The following is a 23,064-nucleotide window of genomic DNA, read 5'->3' on the forward strand; positions in this document are numbered from 1 at the left end:
GCCCCTGCTCAGGGGGGGATGGGGCGGTCCCACAAAGCGAGATACCTATTGCCTCCCACGAAGCCACATAAAGCCCCTACTAAGTGCCAGCTCTGTACATGGTGCTCTAGACACAGGCACCGAAGCATCTTTGACAGACTGAGATGGTCGGAGCGGATGTGAACGAGCGCTCAGCGGAAGGCACAGCCACCTCCCCGTGTGGGCTGGTGCCCTCCTCGCTCCCCAGCAGCCCCGAGGCTCCACTCTCTGCCCTTCTCTGCAGCCGGCGGGGGGGGCCCTCCAGCTGCCTTCTGCCCGGGGGACTGGCTGTTGGGAGGTCAGAAGGAGAGAGGAGAGAGAGGCCGCGCACTTCGGCAGTGGAACTTCCACCTACAGCCCCGGCCAGGCGGACACTCCGCCAGGCTCCAGCTCCCCCAGGGCCCCAGGGACACCATCTCCTCCTGGGCCCCTTCCTCCCTGGGGTGGGACAGCAGTTTGCTGCGGTTCATCCAGTGCCTTGACACCCCTTAACAGACCCCCAGAACCCTGCACTATAAACAGCCCATTCTTCACTTTCTGCTCAAAATCCTCACTCCACTTCCTGGGGCCGGGGCCGGGGCCGGAGGCTGACACAGTCATCATCTCTCATCTACAGCCCAGTCAGTCCTTATGCCTCCAGCCCAGATAAGCCTTTGGTTTTTTTTTTTTTTTTTTGGCTGAGCCACGCCATGCAGTATGCATAGGAGTTTATAGGGCTGTCTGCACTTCCCTTCCACCCCCAATCCAGTTCCCCAACCAGGACTAAACCCTCAATCCTGCAGTAAAAGTGTGGAGTCCTAACCACTGGACCACCAGGGAATCCAGCCCCTGGATTTATGACAGTCTGCCGCGCAGCTCCATTCTGATGCCCAACTTGACGGTCTCAACCCGCCCACCAGCATCCCCGCCCCCAACCCCAGGCAGGTCCCAGAGCCCCCCAGACACCCGGGCGCCCCTCTCTCCACCCCCACCTGCATCTCCAGGTTCTTTCTCTCTTCCTTCCCAGCTTTGCCTCAACTCTTACATGTTTGGAACATCACTAAATGGCCATCTAACTGTCTTTCTATTTCCAAATTCAAGCTGGGGGTGATTCTTCCTAAAATACGAATGGGGCATCCGACCTCCACCTTGTACAGAAACTCTGCACAGCATCCTACTGCCAATAGGTCACACTCTGTACCTTTGAAGGGGGCGCTCGAGCCCTCCACGTGGTCTCCCCAGAGCTGACCGAAGCCTACCCTGGCCCAAATTAGGGTGAACCTCAGACATGCCTCCTCCCCCGCACCTGGAGGGAGGCCTGTCCAGCCGCTCTTTTGACAAAGAATCACATGCTACCACCCTTAGCTCCTTGGTCTCAGAAGGAGCCTTTGTGCCCATAGAAAACGGGCCTGTCTGCGCCTCCCTTCCACCCCCTATGCCCAGCGCTGAACACAGAGCACACAGCCTGTGCTGCTTAGATATGAAGAACAGATGGTTTCAGGGACGAGCCGCTGGCCTGGTGGGAAGGGCAACTGGGGTGGGGGCTGGGGGTAAAAGGCACATTGATCCCTGCCTGGCCCCCTGCCTTCCATAGCTCCGAGTCCTGGAGAGGGGCTCCCGATCAAGCAGAAGCGACTTCAAGGACCCAAGCAACGACGGAACCAGGGAGACAGTTCCATGGGAGCCACAAGTTCACCTCCATCTGCTGCTCCCATGACCCCCCCAAACCTGACACTATTTCACCATCACCCCCGCGTACCCTGCGAGCCTCCTCCAATCAGGGGGCGCGGCTGGGGAGGCACCTACAGAGCGCAGAGGGCCGGGGGTCCCGAGGGGGAGGAGACACTCACCTTGAGGTTCCCGTCCGCCGTGATTCGCAGCCGGTTGCAGGTCCCACAGAAATGCTCAGACATAGACGTGATGAAGCTGACCTGGCCTCGGAAACCGGGGATTTTAAAGGCCTGTGGGCGGGCGCGGAGGAGGAGATGGGGGTGGGCCAGCTCTCCCTCCCTGACATCAGACCTGACACCATTTCCTCTCTGTGGGAGCCCTGAAGAAAGCGGCCTGCAAGGCCCTCAGACAACAGAAACCCTGAGCTCTCTGCCCGCACCTGACCTGCCCAAGATGAAGGCTCCTAAAGTTTCAGGGAGCTGGGGGCAGCACGGCCAGAGACAGCCACGTGGGAGGGCCAGACAAGCTCCCGTCCACCACTTACTCCGGTGTGCCCCACACCAAGCTCCTTAACCCAGGTCAGGCCTTCCTGTCTGTCAGTGAAGCAGGGAGTCCGCTATGATGGCCCTGAATCGCTTGCTGCTTAAAGAGCACTGTCCTATATCACCGACTTCACCCCCAGCGCGGCCCCTGCCAGCTCTCCCGTCCGAGGGTCTTAGGGTGGTGGCATGACCCTCTTCCCAGCCCCGGCCCCACCGTCCTGCCCCCGACCTTGGCTGTGCTGGATTCCTCCTCGGGCAGCTTCTCCAGCTCCGGCCACTGCTGCCGGAGGGTGTCCAGCATCTCCTTATAGCTGACCATCTTCTTAAAGTTCCACTTGTTGCCTGTGTTGGGGGTGGCAGCCACTGAGTTGCAAGCTGTGGGGGTGCTGGGGCTTTAAGTTCACCCTCCCACAGCCCAGGAACCAGCTCTCTGCCTCTGGGCCAGGAGAGCATGAGGCTCAGCCTGAAATGGGAGGATGGAACCACACCTACGCTCTCCACGGGAAGCCTCCGGTCCCCACCACGGGCCTGGTGCCAGCCAGACCCCTCCCCACCGTCCCTGGAGAAATTCCTACACGCACAGCGGGGTCTGAGGTCAGCTGCATCCACAGGGGCGGCCTGACCTGGTCTGCCCACTCAGCCCTTCCCAGGGTCCTTGGCAGTGCCCCCGCTGTGTTCTCAGCGAGGCCCTGGCCAGGCTCTGCGGACAGGCCTCCCCTTCCCCCACCAACTCTGCCCTGCAGCACCCACTGACCATCAAAGGGCATGTACTCGATGAAGCGCACGTCCAGGGGGAGGCCCTCAGTCAAGGCCACGAAGTCCAAGAGTTCGTCCTCGTTCAGGCCTCGCATCACCACGCAGTTCACCTTGTCGGGGAATAAGGGAACCATGAGGGTTAGCCCTGCGGTGTTCTTTCTCCGGGACGGAGGGCTGGTTCTGGCACCTGCCTTGGCTCTCCACCCAGGGTCCCATTCCTTGCAGCTCTCCCCCAGTTCTCCATGGGGGTTGAAGATCCCATGGGGTCACCGGTTTCCTCTCCTCTCCTGCGGGGAGCAGGGGCAAGGCTAGAGGAACTGGGCCAAAGGTACTGGGGGCTACCCTGCAGCTGCTCTGGCCAGGGATGGAGGCTGTCTTGGAGGAGCCAGGAAGTCCTCACCTTCACGGGGCTGTAGCCCAGCTCGATGGCCTTGTGGATGCCCTCCATGACCTTGTGGAAGCCTGTGGGGAGGGAGAGAAGGGTCCAGGCACCGCCTCCCTCTTCCTCTGACCCCACACCCACAGTGAAGTGCCAGAGCCATCAGGAGCCTCAGAGACCACAGAACCCAGGGACCAGAGAGTAGATATTTTAGGCTCTGTAGGCCAAGAGGCAAAATTGAGGGTATTGTGTAGACATGTATCATAAAGGCTTCATTAACTAAATTCAGAATATGACAATAATTGAGTATGACTTATAACACAGCTCTGCAAACAGAATGGAAGAGTGAAGTTCTTTTTGCAGGGACAATATTTCGCTTAATTGGGATTCATGGCGAATGTTCCTTATCATTAAATACATGGCAAATGCTATCAGCAAAATCCATTCCTGGCTCACAGGCTGTAAAAAGCCAGGTACGGGGGCTGGACTTTGCTGGTGGGCTGTAGTGTGGGGATCTAGATGATCTAGATGAGCCCGCTGATGGTCAAGAGGAAGAAAGTGAAGTGCAGAGAGACAGTCACTGCCCGCCGGGGCTGGGGGCAGGAGTGGAGGTGGGCTTGCGTTTGTCCTTCAGAATGCAGGTTCCCCAACTCCCTCACAGCGCTTCCTCCTCCCCAGTGCATCCATTCACCCACTCTTCATGTTCTCCTCAAGCACTTAGGAGGCCCAGATGCTGGGCCAGGTTGGTGAGCACATCCCACGCATGTGGGTCTCACCCATCTCTGCGGTTAATGCAGTGACTGCGGACCCAGGCTGCCTACTCCTCCTGCCCCAGCTCACTCATGCATCCAAACATCTAGGTGCCTACAGACCCTCCCCTGCCCCCAGCTGGCCTCCACGGCTTCCCCGTAGCGTTTCTAGAGTAAGACAGCCGTGTTCAGCTGCTCAGTCGTGTCCGGCTCTTTTTCGACCCCATGGACTGTAGCCCACCAGGCGGCCCTGTCCATGGGACCCTCCAGGCAAGAATACTGGAGTGACTTGCCATGCCCTCCCCACGATGGCAGGAAGACTCGGCAAAGGAAAGAATGGGCAGCATTTACACAATGTGTTGTTAGGAAGTTCTCTCTTCTGTAAAGCACTCTCCCTCCAAAAGGAGGCAGGGGACACAGAGGGGCAAGTGGCAGGGCGGATCTGACGTTAGGATCTACTGTCTCCAATCTTTGTTCCAGGAAAGGAGTCAAGGAGGCAGGGGGTGTGGGGAGGTGTGTGTTTGCGGGTGGACGTTAGGGGTGAGTGGGTGCGAATAAAGCTCCCAATTACACCTTCCACCTCCCTGCCTCAGAGCCCCTGCAGGTTCAACTGATGCTCCACATTAGAGTGAGCTCCCTTGATTCGAATGCTCCATCCCTCCAGGCCCAGCAGGAATGCCTCCTCCTTGAAGCCCTCCCAGTATGCCCCTGCTAGGAGAGACAGCCCTAATGGGAGAGAGTTCTCTCGTCCCCTCTGCAGGCCTGAACTGACACCACACGACCAGCAAAGGCGGTCCCTGGCATCACACTCTCAGCCCCTCCTAGTCTATAAGGCAGAGCAGCGTCCTGTGTCTGTCCCTCCGCTGCGCCCGGAGCGGCCCTTCGCAGGAAGCAAAGACTGTCCCAGGCTTCCTCGGCACACTGCTGGGTATAAACAGGAAGTCACAAGCTGGGGGCGTGGGGGGTAGAGGAGAGGAGGTGGGGCTGAGAGCTCCAGGCTGTTTCCAGAGAAGGGGAAAGAGAGCCAGATCTCCCCAGCCATCTCTCTGATCCTCCAGAGCAGTCTCGGTAGTATACCACCCTCCCCAAATCAAAGGGCATCTGACCCTCTACAGAACCTCCCACCCAACCCAGGGCTCATGGACGGCGAGTGCCAGTCTAGTGAGACCCAGGGCTCGGCCCCTCCCTGATGGAGCCTGGCAGGAGGTGGCTGTGGGTGTGCTGGCTGCAGGGGGTGAAGGAAGAGGCTTGCTACATTAGGAGGGGCCCAGCAAGCACCCCTGGGTGCTGGGGGACCCCCCACCTGGCAGCGCTGGCCCTGTCCCTGGCATCTAGGATGGCAGCTTCCACCCCCAGCTGCCCCACACTTCCTCAGACCTCACTACAGGGTAAACAATTTGTCCCAGAGTGCCAGGGACTGTCTTGGTTTTAAAATGGAACGTCCTGTGTTCTGGGAACGCTCTGTGCCGGGCAGGGAAGAGGGAAGGCTGGTCACCACGGTTCATTAGCATCTGATCCCAAAATGTCCTCAAGGGGGTGGCCACAGAGAAAAGGGACATGCAGCAAGAGTGAGGAGGGAGGAATAAACGTCTAGGCTTCGCGAGAGCCCAGACACGGAGGGGGAGAGACCAGGCCCCTCACACTTGCCACGGCTCCCCCGCTATGAGGGCCTGGGAGAGTCACCCTCCACGGTGAACCCCATCTGATCACCTTTCCTGCGGACGATGAACTCAAACTTGGCCGGTACCAGCGTGTCCAGGCTGATGTTGATGGCGCTGAGACCAGCTTTCTGAAGCTGAGGCAGCAGCCGGGCTAGGTTGATGCCATTGGTGGTGATGCCGATGGTCCTCAGGCCTTCCAGGCGACGGAGCTGGGCTGAAGAGAGAACAGGGAGGGGTGTCAGCCTGCCTTTTCTTGGTGAGGCCAGGAGAAAGGCTGAAAGAAGAAACTCTGCAAGATGGATAGAAAACGGGCTCTCTGTGGACTACAACTGACCAGGTTCAGCTTAACAAGAAACGTAAGGATAAAAACAATGATTTAAAAAAGCAACCAAAAGATCAAACACCGAGTGCTCCCTTTGCTAGGGTGCAAATGGGACCAGATGGATTAAGGAGACCCGAGGCCAAAGAGCACAGAGGAGGAGGTTCTGCACAAAGTGGGAGGGAAACTAGCTTGCACCAAGTGAGCAGTCACCTAGACAAGGAGCAGGAGGAGCAGGGGCCCTGCGTGTGGCAGGGAGGCCGCCTTCTAGGGAACTGTATACGGATGATTGGGTGTACTGGCCGCCCTCACATCCCCACCAGCTGGGGGAAGGCAGCTTTTATCCCAAGGCTATAGCACTTTAGCCAGCTGAAGGGGGTGGGGACAACCCTGACTAGCTGCAGACAGTCAGAAGACAGTGAAAACTATGACATCCGGATGAAAAAAACGGAAGACCATGCAAATAAACGGAAAGATATTCTCTGCTCATGGATTAAAGAATCAGCATCGTTAAAATGCGCCATCCTAACCCAAAGCAATTTCCAGATTCAATGCAGTCTCTATCAAAGTTCAATGCAATCTCTATCAAAATTCCAATGGCATTTTTCAGAGAGAGAACAAACAATCTTAAAATATGTATGGTACCACAGAAGACTCTCAATAGTCAAAGCAATTTTGAGAAAGGAGAACAAGGCTTGAAGCATCACACTCCCTGATTTCAAACTATATTACAAAGCTGTAGCAATCAAAATGGTATAATATTGGAATAAAAAAAGGCCCGTGAGGGATTCCCTTGGTGGTCCAGTGGCTAAGACTCCACACTGCCAATGAAGGAGACCTGGGCTTAATCCCGGGTCGGGGAACTAGATCCCACATACTGCCAACTAAAGATCCCACGTGCTACAACTAAGACCCAGAGCAGCCACATAAATAAACAAAGCTACATGGATCAATGGAACAGAACAGAGTCCAGAGATAAACCCATGCATGTGCCCCCAACTAATTTACAACAAGGAAACCAGAAATATACAATGGAGAAAGGACAGGGAAAACTACATAGCCAAGTGCAGAGGAATGAAACTGGACCACTCTATTATGCCATACACAAAAATCAAACTCAACTCAAAATGGATTAAATCTTGATGCGAAACCACAGGACTCCTAAGAGGAAACGGGCAGTAAGTCAAAGGGGCATACTTTGACACTGACCTTGGTGATGATTTTTTTGGATTAGACACCAAAAGCAAGGGCAACAGAAACAAAAATAAGTCAGTGGGACTACATCAAAGGAACGTGCCTGCACACAGCAAAGCAAATGGTGGACTTAAGTCCGCCTACTGAACAGCAGAGGATATCTGCAAGTGATACATTTGATGAAGGGTTAACACCCAAAATATACAAAGAAGTCATACACCTCAACACCAAAAAAACAAACGAACAAGCAAAAACCACCACCTGATTAAAAAATGGGCAGAGGATCTGAATAGACATTCTTCCAAAGAAGATCTACAGATGGCCAACAGATACATGAAAAGGTGCTCGACATTAATAATCATCAAGGAAATACAAATCAAAGTCACAATGATATCACTTCACATTTGTTAGAATGGCTATGATCAAGAAGACAAGAAAGAACAAGTGTTGGCAAGGATGTGGTGAAAAGGGCACCCCTGTGCACTGCTGGTAGGAACGTAAATTGGTGCAGCCCCCATGGAAAACAGCGCAAAGATTCTTCAAAAATTTAAAAATAGAACTACCCTGGGATCAGCAATTTCACTTCTGGGTATTTATCTGAAGAAAGTGAAAACACTAACTTGAAAAGATATATGCACCCTATATTCACTGTAGCATTATTTATAATAACCCAGACTTGTCCATTAATGGATAAATGGATAATTAAGATGTGGTATACACACACACAATGGAATATCATTCAGCCATAAAACGAAGGAAATCTGGCCATTTGCAACAGCATGGATGGACCCTGAGAGCATCATATTAAATGAAAATAAGTCAGACAGAGAAGACAAATACTATATAATCTCACTTAAACATGGAATCTAAATTAAACCAAAAAACTAAAAACAAAACAAAACAATAATCATGGTTGTGAACAATATTGTTGACAAATATGTATTGATCAATGAGCAGTACATAATAAAGGGAAGTAGGAAAACATCCTGATGGTCAAAAACAGACAACTGGTAAATTATGCTTTGTCTAGATGATGGAATATCATGAAATTAAAAATGTACCAAAATATGTCAGGTTGTTGGGAAATACACAAAGTCCAGAGGGCAGGTTAAAACCAGTAGTTAAAAATTAGGGAGAGAAGAAAAAAGGACAGGCAGGTCGCCAAACCAAAATATTGACAGCAGTTTCAGTTGGGCAGTAGTGATATCATTTTTGCTTATCTGAAATAAACACGTATTACTTTTGCAATAAGAAAATGAAAGTGTAAAAATAAAAGTTGTTGTTTTAAAAACAAAGTGAAGAACTTTACTCTGGGGACTCTGCCAACGTGAAAAAATTAGTAGTAGTTCTTGGCTCCCTCCAACAAATCAACCCTGAAGAAACACAGACATCTAGGAGCTTAAAAAAAAAAAGACAATCTTGAGAAACTCACAGGATGATGGACAGTCCCTTTTGAGCTGGTATGGGGAAGGGGGCGTGGAGCTGAAGGGGACTGGGAATGAAAGCAGTTAAGAGGAAGCCAGCGGGGATGGGGGGTGGGTGGGTAAACTTTCTCCCTGCCCTTATCCACTGATGCCTCAGCATGATAACTGCTTGTCCCCTTACTGAAGAATCTGGTGATAGGTGATAGGGGCACCAGAGAACTAGCTCAGGAATTCACTAGAGGTCAGGTGGGTGGGGGTCAGGTGGGTGGTGGGGACGGGGGAAGCTGTCAATGTCCTGCTGGGAGTTGAAGACCACAGTGGGGGACCGTCTGGCCTCAGGCATCCATTCCTCCACTTTCCTCCTCCAAAGCCCACTGAGGGTCACTGCTTCCTTCAAACCTGCTTCTCCCCCAGGGCAGAAGGCCTGCTGGACCACCGCATTACATCACTCCAGGATTACATCACTCCAGGACGTGCCGTTCTCATCAGGCTCTAGGTGGACAGCATCTCCTGGGGTTGCCCAGTACACAACCTGCACAGTCTGACGTTAGCATCCTTAGTTAGGAAGGGCCTCGGGGCCTCAGTAAGGGTCAGCGTCAGGGAATTAATAGTGCCAGCGTCAGGGCATTAGTTAGGGCCAGTATTTGGGCCTCTGTTGGAGAAAACTTGAGGGCCCTAGTAAGAGACAGGTTGTTAGTTAAGGACAGCATCAGGGGCTTAGTTAGGGATAGGATTAGGGAGATAGCGCGGGGTATTTAAGGCTATTCGGGACACTGTCAGGGCCTTTGCTGGGGCAAGCATCAAGGCTATAGTTATGACCAGAGACAGGGAGTTAGGACAGCATCAGTGTCTTTAGAAGAGAGTCAGGCCACTATTACAGGCAGTGTCAGTGACCTGAGTAGAGACAACATCAAGACCTTATTTAGTGAGAACGCCACAGACTTGTTTTGGGTTAGGGTTTAGGGTTAGGCTGGTCCCTGGTGGGGAAGATTACAAACATAAGTGAATAACTGTGATATTCCGGCATCTTGAGCTCTCTGGGCCTATCAAAGACTACGATCTGGCCTTGAACCTTTTCCCATTAAGTGTCATACAGAATAGCTCATATCCTCAGGGCAGGAAATTTACTGGCTAAACTAAGGAGACCCTTGAGAAGTATATCTCGTGCCTCCCTGACCAAAAACAAACAAAAAAACTCCAACCCTCCATTCATATCAATGGAAAAAAAAAATGACCAAACAGACCAAGACTGTAAGAGAAATACAAATATAACAAAACAAAAAACAGAGGATTTTAACAAAATGAAACAGAATTTTTCATGGTAAAAGGGAACAAGGGAAAGCGGTAGCTAAAAACATTATTGTGAAATAAATAACACAAGAAGATAAACAGTAACATCCACACAGAAGGAGAAATTGATGAGCTGAAAGGTAAGACTAAAGGGCTCTTCTAGGAAAAAGATGAAGAGAATAAGACACCAAAATATAATTTAAGAACAGTGGAGGATCTAAGTAGATGGGTCAACATCCAAATAGAGGTTCCAGGAAAAAAAAATTAAACTTGGGAGAAGGAAGGAATAGAATAATGGAAAAAAAATTCCCTATATCAGGAAAATTTCATTGAATGCCAACAGGACAGATGAGGAAAAGCTTATCCTAGACATATTATAGTAAATTTAAGGAAATTAGACAATGAAGGCAACACTCAACCCAGAGAAGAAGAGCATATGACCAACAGCAAAAATCAGACTGACATAACACTTCTCTCAAAATCCAGACTGATTAAGGAGATAATGCAGTGACATTCTTAACATAATGAAGGAATGAACCTTGAACACAAAATTGTATATGCATTCAAATAATATTATAAAATTACTACTTTAATATTATAAAACTGTGGTGTTGGAGAAAACTCTTGAGAGTCCCTTGGTCTACAAGGAGATCTAACCAGTCCATCCTAAAGCAAAGCAGTCCTGAACATTCATTGGAAGGACTGATGTTGAAGCTGAAACTCCAATACTTTGAGCCACCTGATATAAAGAACTGACTCATTTGAAAAGACCCTGATGCTGGGAAAGATTGAAGGCAGGAGGAGAAGAGGACAATAGAGGATAAGATAGTTGGATGGTATCACCGACTCAATGGACATGAGTTTGAGTAAACTCTGGGAGTTGGTGATGGACAGGAAGGCCTGGCGTGCTGCAGTCCATGGGGTCACAAAGAGTTGGACACAACTAAGTGACTGAACTGAACTGCTTTAAAACCTTATAAAAACTACTTGGCACATCAGATTTAATTAGGTTCACCATCAAAATTGGAGTCACCATTAGAAACCACAACAAATTATTCATATAAGAGGAGAAACAAAATCCAAGAGATAATCCAAGCAATGTGCATTTACACATGATCAAACATCTTGGTAAAGTTATCTTAAGAAGACAGAGAGGGTGCTTACAAGAGACACAGAGGGGCAGACTATTCGTAATAACCTGAAAGTAAAATTTGAGAAAACATCAACAATAACAGTGGGGAAGGTTGAAAAAAAAAATCAAAGAATCAAAGACCTAAGGGTGTGCTAAAGCTTTTGCCTTGTTTGGAAGAAAAGCGGGTGGTCATTTATGTAAAAGCCAAAAAGGAGGAAAAAAACACAAAAAAGTACAACAGATTTTTTAAAACTGTTGAAATGAGCCCAACTATCTCAATAAACTATCTCAAAAAACAAAGGCAACTAGAATAAACTTGCCAGTTAAAAGTCACAGATTGTTAAATTTGATCAAAGTAATAGCTCTGTGCTATTGTAAAAGACATACTGAAGGAATAAGAGCACATAGCGGTTAAAAATGAATGGATGAAAACAGATAAAATAATCTTATGAAAGGTAAAAGCAAGCTGATATAGCTTTAGTAAAATCAAATACATAAACCTTAACACCAAAAATATCATTATGGAGATAGACCTACTACTTAGTGATAAAAGATCCAATTTATGAAGAAGACATAACAATTCTAACCACATATGAACCTAATAAAATCACCTCAACTATAGATAAAATAAAAAGCAATAGGACCTCTGAGAGAAACCAACAAATCCACCCACTTATTTATTATTGGCAGGCCAAGCAGATATAAAGTCAGCCGAGACTGACATAACCAAAGGTTTAGACAAGAAAATTAACCTGCTGGGTCCAATAAACAAATATAGATTTCTTCATGTAATAATTAAAGGATAAACTGCTCAAGAATTTAAAAAAAAAAAAAAAAACTTATAAAAATTGCCAATATACTAGGTCATAAAGCAATCCTCAATAAATTTGGAAGGATAAGTTTCATACAGATAAGATTCTCTGGCCATATAATTAAATTACACTTTAATAAAACTATGAATTAAAGTCCTCATCTCTTGTATCTCCTGCATTAACAGGCAGGTTTTTTTTAACGACTAGTGCCAACTGGGAAGCTGACTTCCCTACAAACAGTGCTGAACTTCCTCAGAAAATTAAAAACAGAATTACCATATGACCCAGCAAGTCCACTTCTGGGTATACACCCAAAAGAATTCAAAGTAGAGTCTCAAAAAGATATCTGTACATCCATGATCACAGCAGCATATCCACAACAGCTAAAACATAGAAGCAATCCAAGCTGATCAATGAATGAATTACCAAAATGTAGCACTGTTCATCCAGTGGAATATTATTTAGCCTTAAAAAGAAAGGAAATTCTTCAGTACACTACAACATGAATAAATCTTGAGGACCTTTGCTAAATGAAATAAGCCAATCACACACACACAAAAACCCAAATACTACAGGGTTTCACTTCTATGAGGTTCTTATTCGGTTGCCCAGTCGTGTCCGGCTCTGTGACCCCATGGATTGCAGCATGTCAGGCCTCCCTTCCCTCACCATCTCCCAAAGTTTACCCAAGTTCATGCCCATTGCATTGGTGATGCCATCCAGCCATCTCATCCTCTGACATCCTCCTTCTCCTTCTGCCCGCAATCTTGCCCAGCAGCAGGAACTTTCCCAAAGCGTTGTCTGTTTGCATCAGATGACTAAAATACTGGAGCTTCAGGTTCAGCATCAGTCCTTCCAGGGAATATTCAGGGTTGATCTCCTTTAAGAGTGACTGGTTTGATCTCCTTGCTGTCCAAGGGACTTTCAGGAGTCTTCTCCAGCACCACAGTTTGAGGAATCAATTTTTCGGCTTTTTGCCTTCTCTATGGTCCAGCTCTCACAACCATACATGACCACTGAGAAGACCACAGCCTTGACTATAAGGACCTTTGTCAGCAGAGTAATGTCTCTGCTTTTCAACACACTGTCTAGGTTTGTGATAGCTTTCCTGCTATGGGTCTTAGAGCAGCCCAAACCATGAAGGTAGAAAGTATAACTGTTGCCAGGGGCTGGGGAAGAAGAGAATGGGAAGTCACTGTTTAATAGGAGTAGAATTTCAGATGTACAATAGGAATAGATGGTGGTGATGACTACATAATAATGTGAATGTACTAACCACCACTGTGCTGTACATTTAAGTAAGATGGTAAATTTTCTGTGTATTTAAACACAATAAAAAAAGGGGGGGGGGACGTCCCAACAGAATTTTCCAGGGAACGTGGTAATCAGATTTTAAAATTCTCATAGACAAAGCTTCGTATAGCTAGCTAAAGCACTGTTGAAGATTAAAACGGACTTCCCTTATCAGGTAATGGACTTAGGAAGCTACAGAGATTAAGACTCTGTGATACTGGCATACAGATAGACAAACTAAATAGAATAAAACAAACCCAAAACAGACCAATCCACACATAGTTGATTCATGGAGGAAGTAGAAATTATTCAATAGATGGAACTAGAAAAAGTGACTATTCACATGGAAAAGAATGAAACTGGATTCCCTGAAGTTAACCACAGATTAACTAAGGACTTAAATGCAAGAACAAAACTTCAAATATTTTAGTAAAACCATAGGTATTATTCTGACCTTGAGTGACGTATTTCATTAAGTACAAAAAGCACTAACCATAAAAGACAAAACTAATAAATTCAAGAGCTACTACTGATAGTATGGCTTATTTTTTCAAACTGGGAGAAGATATTTGCAACATATATCAAGAACTTGGACCATACCAATATGAAAAACCAGAGAAAAATGGGCATATGACATGATCTGGTATGACACACAGAAATAAATAAATATATATACAGCTAATAAACATGTGACAAGACTCCTGACCTCATTCTCAACAGGGAAGTACAAAGCAAGACCACAATAAAATGGCATTTTATACACAGTCCACTGGAAAGAGTCCAGAATGATAATACTGAATGCTGGGAAGGATCCAAAAGATACTTAGGTACTGCTAGGGAGAGTGTCAAGTTGTACAACCACTGTAAGACAATGCTGAATTGTTTGCCAAGGTTAAACATTCACATATTCCATACCCTGGCAATTCCATTCCTACAGAAACTGTACACCAAGATGCATGAATGAGGATACAAGTGTTTAAAGCAGCAGTGTTTATAACATCAAGAAACTGGAAACAATCCAAACATTCACTAACAGGAAGTGTGGTATATTCACATAATGTAACAGGAGACCGAAGAGAAAAGGAGATCGAAGTGAAAAGGAACGAACCACAACTCAGGGTGACGTCTGTGAATTTTAGTTGCGTCAAAAGAGTAAGTCCTGAAAGACTGCACACAGCACAATACTTAAAAATCCAGGAACACGATCTCATTCTTAAAAAGCAAAGGAATGATAAACACGGCATTTAAAAGTGTTTTCTTAGGAAGGAGAAAAACAAGGTAGTGAAGTCCACAGAGGTGGCCAAAGGTTTTTGCCAGGGATCGGATTCGTCCAAAAAAAAAAAAAAAAAAAAAATGAGGTAGCGGGTTTCCTCAGGACTTCATAGTGTTATCAAAACATGTACATGCATTTGTATGAATAAAGTAAAAAAGCCCATGCATGGATCAATAATGAGATTATTTAACAAACCCAGGATTAGGATTTACTCTAAAATTCTATGTAACTAGAGTCCATCAAAAATAAATTGAAAAAACTTCACCCACTTTCAAAAAATCATTCATGCCTCTTCATTGCATCAGGCCTCTTACTACGGGCTCTAAGCTTTGAAACCTGGATGCTCCACATTTCATTTCTTCAACATAATGAAAGAACAGAACAGAGGACGGAAGAACAAAACAGAAAAGTGAAAGCCCGCAGGACTGAGTGATTGTCCCAACTAAGCTGTTATCTACAGCGACAAGTCAGTGTTGAAGTCAGAAGCCAAAACAAGTGCCCTGGAAGCACTGTCAACACCACCACAGGCCTTGTGTGTTCACAGGCATCTCTCGGGATACCGTGGGGCTGATTCCGGGCCACTGTACTAGGGCAAGCATCACGATAACGCAAGCCACACAGGTTTTCCTGGTTTTCCAGTGCATGTAAAAGTTATGTGGGACTTCCCTGGTGGTTCAGTGATAAAGAATCCATCTGCCAATGCTGGCGACATGGGTTCTATCCCTGGTCTGGAAAGATCCCACACGCCACGGAGCAACTAAGCCTGTGCACCACAACTACTGAGTCCGAGCACCTACAGTCCGTGCTCTGCAATGAGAAATCCATGCACCGCAACCAAGAATAGCCCCCACTGGCCACAGCTAGAGAAAGCCTGTTCGGAGCAATGAAGACCCAGTGCGGTCAAAAAAAAAAATTATGTTTACACTATCCTGTAGTTTGTTAAGTGTACAATAGCATTAGTCTAAGCAAATGTACATACTTGAATTAAAAAATACTTTATTGCTAAAAATTACTACTATTAAGCCTTCAGGCATTTGCAGTAGCAACATCTAAAACAACCGATCACATGGGATTTCCCTGGCAGTCCAGTGGCTAAGACTTCGAGCTCCCGAGGCAGGGAGTCCAGGTTCAATACCTGGTCAGGGAACTAAGATCTCACATGCTGTAACAAAGATTGAAGATTCTGAATGCCACAACTAAGATCCAATACAGCCAAATAAATAAATATTAAAAAAAAAAAAAAAAAAAACTGATCACAGATCACCATCACAAAGGTAACAACAAAGAGTTGGAAATATTGCGAGAATTACCAAAATGTGACACAAAGCGAGTGAATGTTGTTGGAAAAATGTCACCAATAGATGTGATCGATGCAGGGTTGCCACAAACCTTCCATTTGTAGAAAAACACAGTATCTGTGAAGTACAGTAAAGTGAAGCATCATCAAGTAAGGTGTGACTACTTGATGCTTCCTTTTTTTGAAAATCGCAAACCGTCACCATCCAACAGTGGCAACTGCTAACCACACATGGCCATTTAAATCAGTGAAACTGTAATAAAGTTAAAAATTCAGTTTCTCAGTCACAGTAGCAGCCTCTGAAGCCCAAGGCTGCCTACTGTATCAGACGATACATAGAACGTTTTCATCATCCCGGGAAGTTCTATGGGCCCAGCACTGCCCTAAACCCACGACAAGAAGGGAGGAACTTGCTCCTACACAAGCCAGGAGGAGCAGTGCAGGATCAGCTCTGGATTGTTGGAGGGGCTCCCAAGCTGAGCTGTCTTCTCAGGGGGAGTTCTGCAGCACCAGTCCCAGGGCTGACAGCCTCACGCAGGGACCCGGAGAGACCAGGACGGCTGACTTAGTGAAACCCACAACCCCTTCACTCTGTCCCCTGGATGGAGTCCCTAAAAACTCTCATCTGGAGGGTAGGGGACAAGTGCTTGTGAACATCTCAGCTCTGCCTGCTGCCCCCTCCCCTCCCGCCTTTTTTCCTCACTAGCCCCACTTACCCTGACCTGCAGGGCAGTTTTACTCTGAAGTACCACCTCTGCCAATCAAAGGAGCTGGGCTGGGAGATGTCAAAGTGGCAGCAAACACGGCAGCGCAGGAATTCAAGGCCCTACGACTGCCATGGTCTCAGAACACTGGGGGAGGGTTGGGGGAGAGCTGGGGGGGCCGTGGTACAGTCCCCCCTGCCCCACCCCAATACACACCCCTGATGAAAGAGATAAATCATTCGCAGTAGGTCACTGTAGCCGGTTCCTTGCCCAAACCAGCATCTATGTAGTGATCAACCCTTGACTATCCTCACGCTACCAAGCCAGGACCAGTAACCCAGGGCCACCAGAGCAGGAGAACCCGAGGTGACCACTGTGTGGATCATGACACTGAGCCCAGAGTGGGGCGGGAACCTGCCCAAGTTCACATGGCGAGGGGGTGGAAGAGCCCAGAGCAGCAACGTGGCTGCCACCTCTGCTGGCTCCCTGGCCTCCTCCTCTGCAAGGAGAGCTCTGTGTCCCCCTGACTGTGCTCAGCCAGCTCTCTCTGGCCAGCAGTGATCCCCACCCTCTGGCTCACCCACAGGCCCTGGACAGACAGCAGAGGTAGCGCCCTGACCGAGGGCAGCCAGCCATGTCTGGCCCCTTCCTGGAATCCAATCTGCCCGTCAGGCCCCAAGAAGTGTCCTGGAACAGGTCAGGTCAGCTCCCCTTGGCCAGCGCGTGCAGCCCAGGAATGATGCCAGGATTCCAGGTCAAGTGACCAGCGGGGGTGGTAGGGAGCTAGCCACAGGGCAGGGGGAGGAAAGAGCTGGCAGGGGTCCCTGGGCCCCTCCTCAGAGCCCCCACGGCAGCTATTCCCGCCAGTGGGCTGGGATCCTCGAAGCTGGGGCCTGCAATCACTCCCCTTTGACCCCAAAACAGTGCCAGGCACCCAAACAGGTACTCTAGAGAACGTGCATTGAACCAGCCAATGAGGCGGACAGCAGGGGCGGGGGCCTCAGCAGTCAAGAAAATGAAACCTTATTTTCCTCTGACTTCATCTTCTATAATCGCACACTCAGTCCCTGCCTGACCTCAGGGCTTAGAACCAGCCTACGGCAAGGGCCACCCCACGCACAGCACTTGCCACTTGCTGGATATTGCCTTTTTATTTCTTCCCCAGCTCCAGCCTATAAGGCAGGTTACCCTCTTCATCTGAAGGCTCAGGATGGACTTTAAAAGTTTCCCAAGATATACGACTGTTAACAGTAGTATACAGGCGCAGCTGAGATCCCCACAAGGGCGGATCATACTTCAGAGATTGCACTTGGAACCACCTTCATTCATTCAGCAAACACTGATGAGCACCAGCTGTGTGCCAGGCACTTTCCTAGGTGCTCAAAACACAGCTATGAACAGAACCCACCCAGATCCCTGAGAGCGCTCAGGCTAGTTAATAAGACAAAAACCAACCAAATAACATAATGTGGTCAAGTAGGGTCGCCACACCTTTTCTGTCGGAAAGACCAGAGTAAATATTTCTGACTTTGCCAGCCGTATGCTCTTTGCGGCAACTCCTCAGCTCTGCAGCAGGGGAGATATGTAATTGAGTGGGTGTGGTTATGTGCCAATAAAACTTTATTAATGGATGGTGAATTTAAAATTTCATATAATTTTGATGTGCCACAGACGTTATTCTTTTGATTTTCTTTTTCGATCACATTTAGAAACAGAGAAACTATTCTTAGCTTACAGGCTACACACAAGCATGTGGTGGCCCTGTTCTGTCCGTGGGCTGTATCTTGCCAGCTCCTAGGAGGCAGAATGGCTGGGGGGTGTATGCGGGGAGGGACTTTAGACAGAGCGGTCAAGGAGGGCTCCCCTAAGGAGATGACACCGGTGCAGAGCCCTGAATGAAGCAGGCTGGCAGCCCTCTGCTCCCGGCCAGGGGCAAAGGCACGTGGAAAGGCTTGGCTGCGTGAATGCGGGGGAGAACGGGGGCTGAGCGGCAGGAGAGAGATCTCTGAGGTTGATGGAACCAGATCACACAGGCCTCCAAGCCCTGTGGAAGGACTTTAGTCTAAATCTGACGTCAAACCACTGGGCTCTGGCATTTCCTAGCTTTGCGACCCTGGGCGAGCTCTCCAACTGCTCTGTGCCTCATTTCTTAACAAAAATGAGAATAACAGTGGCGCCTGTTTCCAGAGGGCGGCAGGACTCTGTGAGCACAACATCCCAAGGGAGTGTTGGCTTCTGATATTTGTATTCGAATCAAGCTGGATGAAGCAGGACCTGGGAGAGGTGGTGACCACTTTGGTCAACTCACCCACGATGTCCACCACATCCGGCCGGATGAGCGGCTCCCCGCCCGTGAGCCGGATCTTGTCCACGCCTTCTTTCACAAAGAGCCGGGCCAGGGTCAGGATCTCCTCTGTGGTCAGCAGGTCAGCCTTGGGGGTCAGAGGGACCCCCTCCTCGGGCATGCAGTATCGACCTGAGGGAAGGGAGGGGACGCGGAGGAAGGGAGTGAGTGAGGTGGTCGGACCGCGAGGCCTCCGGTCTCCAACTCGCCCACCATGCTGTGAGTTTCTCCGGAATCCCAAGCCGGCCAGGAGGAGAGACCCGGGCAAGCGTGAGGTGGCACAAACCCTAGGCCAGGTTCTCTCTGAGGCTCACCTTCCTCATCTACAGCTCTCCCCATCTGGCCCTGCTGTCCCTCCGTGGGTTAAAGATGGTGAACGAGCCACCAGGGCAACCTGGCTGCAGGTAGGGGCAGGCTGGGCGGGGTCTGCCCGGAAGGCCAGGGCTCGAATCACTCAGTTCCTTCACCTCACCTGGTTTTGACCAACAGTGAGCCCCACCCTCTGTGTGTCCTGAGGTGCAGGAGGCCAGGAGGCACCCCCTGCCCTGGGCAAAGCCACGCCCCTCTGTGGCAACACGGGCTCCCACACCCAGGCTAGGATCCTCCAGGTGACCGAACACCAGTCCCATTTCACAGGCTGGAAGACTGAGGTTCCGCCTGTTCAGGGCAAGGCAGCAAAAGGGGATAAGGAGGCGAGCCCTGGCTCGTGAGCGGGGCACCATTTCCTCCCTTCAGTTCCCGTGGGACAGGTTTAACGACGCTAGTGGTCAGAACCTGCGAGGGAGTCAGGCAGGTTAGGGAAGGGTCTAGAATTGGTCTTTGAAGATGGAACAGATTAGGTAAGAACATCAGTACTGCATGGGGTAAGTATTGTTAGGTTGAACATTTACGACACAGGGATGTGTTTATTTGGCCATGAAGTAAATACATTTCTTACTGTGAGTTACAGTAGGAGGAAGGGAGGGAGGGAGGAAAGATGGAAGAAAGGCAGGACAGATGGACGCACACACTTTGGAAGTCCCTCCAGCAGTGGATCCGCCCCAGAGCTCTCTGTATGGTTATGCAACGAGGACTGTGTACCAGCCTGGCCCCAGACGACTTATCTGATGCAACTGGAGTGTTTTGCTAGACCCGGCAGTGTTGGCCGAGAGCGCTGGCCTATTTCACCTGTTTATAGTGCCCGTCGGGCCCCATGCCATGGCCTGCATTGTGAGGACCTCAGGGAGATAGGAGGGAGGGAGGAAGAGTCCCGAGCCCGTGGTAGGTCCCAGGTCAGCCTTGATCCTGAACCCAGCAGCAATTCTGTTCTCTAGCCTAATTCCAAGGAGAACCCAGCTTCCAGGATCACAAAACTCACTCTTGATCCCCACCTTGCCCCTGAATCCCACTTGACAAGCAAGGAAGAAGGCTGGGTGGAGTTTTCTAGAAAGAGGAATGGGGAGGAGGATTCCTGGACTAGGGTTGATTGCAGGGGCCACTGCAGCAGAGGGACAGGCGTCCAGAGAGGGCCCCCCAGGGGCGGGGGCGGGGGGAGACTCACATCTGAGGTTGCACCTCTCGGTGAGGGAGATCCGCAGGTAGCTGTGGCGCCGGCCGAAGCTGTCGGTGAGGAAGGAGGAGAAGGGGGCGGCGCGCTCCCTCAGGAAGGGCCTCGGCCTGGACGGCATCTGCAGTGGGGTGGGAGGAACCACGGGCTGGGGGGCAGGTGTGGGGAGAGCCCACCTCTGGGACATGACCCCCCCATCAACCTCCCCCTCCCTCACCTCTGATACCCGCACACACTGCCTTTCCATCCATATGTGGGCTCTGCGGTTCTGGGGGCCCGCAAGTCTCCCCTCATTCACAGGATGAGAGACAGGACTAGAAGGAAGAACCTGCCCCTCCAGGCCTCACACTCGGCCCTGGGGGTGCAGGGCCTCTGCTGGGGTGCAGCTGCTTGGGCATCAGGACAGGGCAAAGGGCACTAGACCCCACCTGGCCCCCACCTCCTCCCTGTCACTCCCCCCTCAAAGGACACCCATCCAGGAACAGCCATCCCCAGCATCTTTTGGATGGGTCACCGGGAGGGCATGTGCCTCTCGGCTCCCAAGAAACATGTCCAGAAATGAGGAGGGAGGAGCAGGCAGCTGAGCAGGCCAGTGGCCTGGAACCACTTCTCCAACCCAGGCTTCCCCTTCCTTACCTTGAAAATGAAAGTGAAAGTCACTCAGTCATGTCTGACTCTTTGCGACCCCATGGACTATACAGTTCATGGAATTCTCCAGGCCAGAATACTGGAGTGGGCAGCCTTTCCCTTCTCCAGGGGATCTTCCCAACCCAGAGATTGAACTCAGGTCTCCCACATTGCAGGCAGATTCTTTACCAGCTGAGCCACAAGGGAAGCCCTTCTTACCTTGAGCTCAAAGCAATTACTCCTTGTGGCAGAGGGGGTCACACAAGCTGGCTCCCCCTTGGCGATGGGGGGTCGGGGGACTCTGGAGCCCTCCCACTGCCCAGGAGGACCCAACAGACTACACCCCCAGGAGCAGCTGGGGGCCACAGCCAGCCAGGGTGGGTACACCTACAACGGGGCTCTTCCCTCCTGTAGAAGATCCTGGGGTAAGGACAGTACAACCAGGGGGACCCACAGAGGGAATGAGGCCACCAGTCCCCAGGAAGGGAGGGTGGAGGTGCCAGGATGGCCACCATGCTAACCCCATGCCCAGATTACATCAGTCCTTACCCTTCACCCACCCACTGCCAGCAGAAAGGATTAAGGACCCACTGGGGGTGGGGGTGGGGTAGGGGATTGCTGAAGACTGCTCACAAGGCGCAAACTCATCCTGGGGAAGAGAAAGGAGGCAGCCAACCTCCCTCCCCCTTTCCCAAGTCTGAGATAATCTGCTCTCTCCGCCCCCCTCCCTTTAGAGCAGGGGTCCCCGAAGTCCAGGCTGCGGACAGGTACCTCGTATAAGATCAGTGGCAGCATTAGATTATTAGAAATAATGTGCACAGTAAATGTAATGCACTTGAATCATCCCAAAACCACCCCCCAGCCCCCAGTCCCAGTCTGTAGAAAACTGTCTTCCATGAAATTGGTCCCTGGTTGGGGACCCCTGCTTTAGAACACAACCCTGGGTCATGACAGATGATGATAACTGCCCCACAGAAGTAACATCTGCAAGGCATCTTGAGGTTTCCAAAGAATATTCTCTGCTCCATCCCCACACCTGAAAGGATTATTATAACCAATGCTTGGATGAGGCCCACGAACACCCCTGGTGGAACCGGGACTCAAAACCAGGTCTTCTAAGTTCTGAAGTCTTCCCCTAACTGCATAGGGTGTGTCCAAGAAGGTACACAGGATGGAATACAGGGCAGGGAGAAGTCATTTCTCTGGAGTCTTTAGAACAGTGAAATTATGACCGTGGTGGTCATCTGTGAGGTCTACGGATAGAGCTCTGGACTGGGGGCAACCCTGATTTCCGGGCTCTGTGTGCCCTGGCAAAGCTCTCTGACTCCTCTTGGTCTGCTGTCCCAGCTATAAAACAAGGCCAGTTATGAGCTAAAAGTGTCCTGCTATAAAAGAGGGGGTTACTCAGGATGCTGGCAGAGAAACACCCCAGATTATCACCATCTTACAACCAAATAAAGCAGGCCTCTGGAATGGATAAAGAAGATGTGGTACTTAGACCCAATGGAAGATGACTCAGCCATAAAAAGAACAAATAATGCCATTTGTAGCAACATGGATAGACCTTGAGACTGTCATACTGAGTGACATCAGACAGGAGGACAAATATCGGATCAATTACATGTGGAATCTAAAAAAAAAGTGGTACAAATGAACTTATTTACATAATAGGGGGAAAAAGTTACAGATGTAGAAAACAATCTTATGGCTGCCATGGGAGAAAGGGGGAAGGGATAAGTTGGAAGGCTTATGAAGCGTGTGTGCTGACGGGCACATACTGCTGTGCCGTGCGCGCAGTTGCTAAGTCACGTCTGACTCTCTTGGACTCCACGGGCTGTAGCCTGCCAGGCTCCCCTCTCTGTCCATGGGGTTTTCCAGGCAAGAATGCACAGCTGAGCTGCCGTTTGCTCCCCCAGGGGATCCTCCTGATCCAAGGATCCAACTCACATCTTCTGCATCAGCAGGCGGATTCTCTTACCACTGAGCCACCAGGGAAGCCCACACACACACTACTGTATATAAAATAGATCTAGCAAAGACCTACTGTATAGCAT

At 49.7% G+C, this 23,064-nt stretch overlaps 1 protein-coding gene across 3 annotated transcripts in view; it reads right to left on the reverse strand.

The window, feature by feature from the left end:
• Positions 1-23,064, reverse strand: part of MOCS1 (molybdenum cofactor synthesis 1) — a 34,191-nt gene that overhangs the window by 5,391 nt on the left and 5,736 nt on the right. For 2 of the 3 annotated variants that reach the window (XM_065913238.1, XM_065913241.1), the window contains exons 2-8: positions 20,378-20,504; positions 18,802-18,969; positions 5,805-5,969; positions 3,367-3,428; positions 2,965-3,076; positions 2,440-2,552; positions 1,848-1,958 (exon numbers count right to left, since the gene is read on the reverse strand). In XM_065913238.1, the coding sequence (XP_065769310.1) occupies positions 1,848-1,958; positions 2,440-2,552; positions 2,965-3,076; positions 3,367-3,428; positions 5,805-5,969; positions 18,802-18,969; positions 20,378-20,504 (858 nt within the window). Of the gene's footprint in view, positions 1-1,847; positions 1,959-2,439; positions 2,553-2,964; positions 3,077-3,366; positions 3,429-5,804; positions 5,970-12,612; positions 12,671-18,801; positions 18,970-20,377; positions 20,505-23,064 lie in introns of those variants that run through there. The other variant, XM_065913240.1, reaches the window with a different exon arrangement.

Source organism: Muntiacus reevesi, chromosome 20 (assembly GCF_963930625.1).
Source record: "Muntiacus reevesi chromosome 20, mMunRee1.1, whole genome shotgun sequence".
Taxonomy (NCBI): domain Eukaryota; kingdom Metazoa; phylum Chordata; class Mammalia; order Artiodactyla; family Cervidae; genus Muntiacus; species Muntiacus reevesi.